Source organism: Penaeus japonicus, unplaced genomic scaffold (genome assembly GCF_977035675.1).
Source record: "Penaeus japonicus unplaced genomic scaffold, GWHDUDI00000001_assembly GWHDUDI00000016, whole genome shotgun sequence".
NCBI lineage: Eukaryota > Metazoa > Arthropoda > Malacostraca > Decapoda > Penaeidae > Penaeus > Penaeus japonicus.
The window spans coordinates 37,777,728-37,780,227 of NW_028234418.1; the positions used below are offsets into that span (position 1 = coordinate 37,777,728).

The following is a 2,500-nucleotide window of genomic DNA, read 5'->3' on the forward strand; positions in this document are numbered from 1 at the left end:
AATAACTCAGATTACCTGACAACATATCATTAATCAGATTCAAATATATTAGAATACAATATACATTTCTCAATTTCCTTTTCAGTGACCCCAAACAACTGAATTTCTAAGGAACAAACAATTTTTCTATTTGAAAATACAGACGGACAGACACTTAAATCTCAAAAGAATATATGAGGTATATATGAATTCAACAACTCAACTTCAACAAATTCACAGAAATTCTCATTTAACATCTAAAAAAGATTAAAAAAAAAAAACATTACCCAACCCCACTCCCACTAGAATTCCTCCAATATTTCTGATGCACCCAAAATTCTAATCTGGATGCATTACACACTTTCACTGTTGATCTCTTTATAGATTTATTACCAAGTGCATGTCCCTCATCTCTTAAAAATGTCGCTAGAAGTTTTCCTATCCTCATATAAACCTACGGAGTTCATGATCAAAATGGTCTGCAATAACCCTGCAATGAGGAAACAAAAGACGTGAGCAACAGTGCAAGCCTTGTAGAATAGTCTTTCTGTCCTTGACTATATTTTCATCCACATGCTATTCATTATATATATATATATATATATATATATATATATATATATATATATATATATATATATATATATATATATATATATATACATATACATATATATGCATGTATATTATATATATTCACTGTATATTGCTTTACAAAGATAGCTTACTAAACCATCAGGAAAGAAATAGCATAAGCACTACAGAAAAAAAGAGAAAATACTTCAAGAGCTATAAAGAAAGGATTTACACAGATCTTACGTTCAACAACTAAAATGGGCCCCTGAATACACCCAATCACCTGAATACTCTTTATGGAAAAAAAAAAAAAAAAACTATATACAGCCTATCCTAGAATAATTTATGTAATTCAGAACTTTTTTTTTACGCATGCCTAATCATATTTGTTAAAGTGACTGACTTTGTATTTGGATGGGAATATAAGTTAGGAGGGATTATAACAAAGTTCAGAAACTATGACATTAATTCAAGAATCCAAGCAGGGTAAAAGAAGATTTTTGTCACTATTACCATTTCTGGTTGCATAACCTTCAGTTTCTATAAAAATAATTTTACTCTTGTATATAAATAATCTCATGCATGCAAGAGAACAAGCAGACTGTTAATCGAAAAACAAAACACAAAGACTGAATGTGTGCATCTCTATCCATATTACACCCATCGCACATACACATAAATATATGGCCTATTCTACAAGTACACACGCAAACATGCATTATTCACAGTCACACAAAGATACACACAGCCACAGACACACACATTCTCATGCATGCACACACATACATACACATTCTCTTGCACATACACATACGTTCTCATGCCTCCATACATGTGCACAAGTTCTCACCTACCCACCCACACCCACACATACATTCGCACACATACATTCACATTCACACACACACCCACACACAAATATATCCATATGGAATAAAAAATTGTAAGAACTTGTTTCTTATATAATATGAGATTCACAACTGTATTGATCACTTAAGTAGTACCACTTCCAGAGATGACATAAGTTGATGGAATTCAGGTACAATCTTTGAAAATACTGTACATAAATGCAATAGCATATTAGCAAGCATTAGTGTGCAGATTACACATTTCCACTGGACTGCTTTAGCTTTGATTACAGAGAGAAGACAATAAATAATTCAATATATTTTATAGATACATATATATATATATATATATATCACAGGTTCTATCACTTGACCAAAATTCACAACCCCTAAAACTTTAAGGTACTTGTTTGCATGAACTACTTTTTCTATCAAATTTCTCTCATCATCCTTTTACTAAGTTGATGTACTGGCAGCTCTCTACAAGATAAGTCCCTTTTAACTTCAGACTATAAGGCATAATGTATATTCACAATGATGTTGTGCAGATTGGTCTTAACGTAATTCTCTTGATGTGAACTTGTCACAATTTGATTACAAGGGATTTTCACTGATTTTGAAGTTCAATTATATGTAAGTTGTGAATACATTGAAATGGGCCCCAACTGCTACATACGGCAAAGAGTAGAATAATCAGCTAGTTGCATGGCATGAGAAATACTGCAAATGCATCTATGCTTGGTGAAAGTCACACCTTTGATAAGAGGCGCTATGCCTCCTGATTTTGATGGAGTGACGTAGGAAAAGTATGCCGCTGAAGAGGAATGCCGAGAAGAGTATGATCAACAATGATAATGTTGAAATAGTCAGAGGACGGTCAGCATAAGCAGGAGGGAAACCGGTGGTCCGGTTCAGCATGAAGCCCAAAGGCCACTCAATATCCATGCCATTCACCTGTAGATAAAAGTGACCATAATTCTAAATAAGATTTATTAAATGTTCTTTCTCAAAATTTGCAGTGAAAACATTTCTAATAGGTGCTAACATAATGCTATCTCAATGTTATCAATCATTCTTATGTGGTTACCCTGTTGATA

At 32.9% G+C, this 2,500-nt stretch overlaps 1 protein-coding gene across 1 annotated transcript in view; it reads right to left on the reverse strand.

Annotated features, from left to right (window-relative positions):
* LOC147470335 (ectonucleoside triphosphate diphosphohydrolase 1-like) overlaps window positions 1-2,500 on the reverse strand; it is a 4,171-nt gene that overhangs the window by 932 nt on the left and 739 nt on the right. The window contains exons 3-4 of the mRNA XM_086545585.1: window positions 2,158-2,357; window positions 1-469 (exon numbers count right to left, since the gene is read on the reverse strand). The exon at window positions 1-469 is cut by the window's left edge and continues 932 nt beyond it. Of these exons, the coding sequence (XP_086401711.1) occupies window positions 424-469; window positions 2,158-2,357 (246 nt within the window). The 3' untranslated portion in view covers window positions 1-423. The remainder of the gene's footprint in view (window positions 470-2,157; window positions 2,358-2,500) is intronic.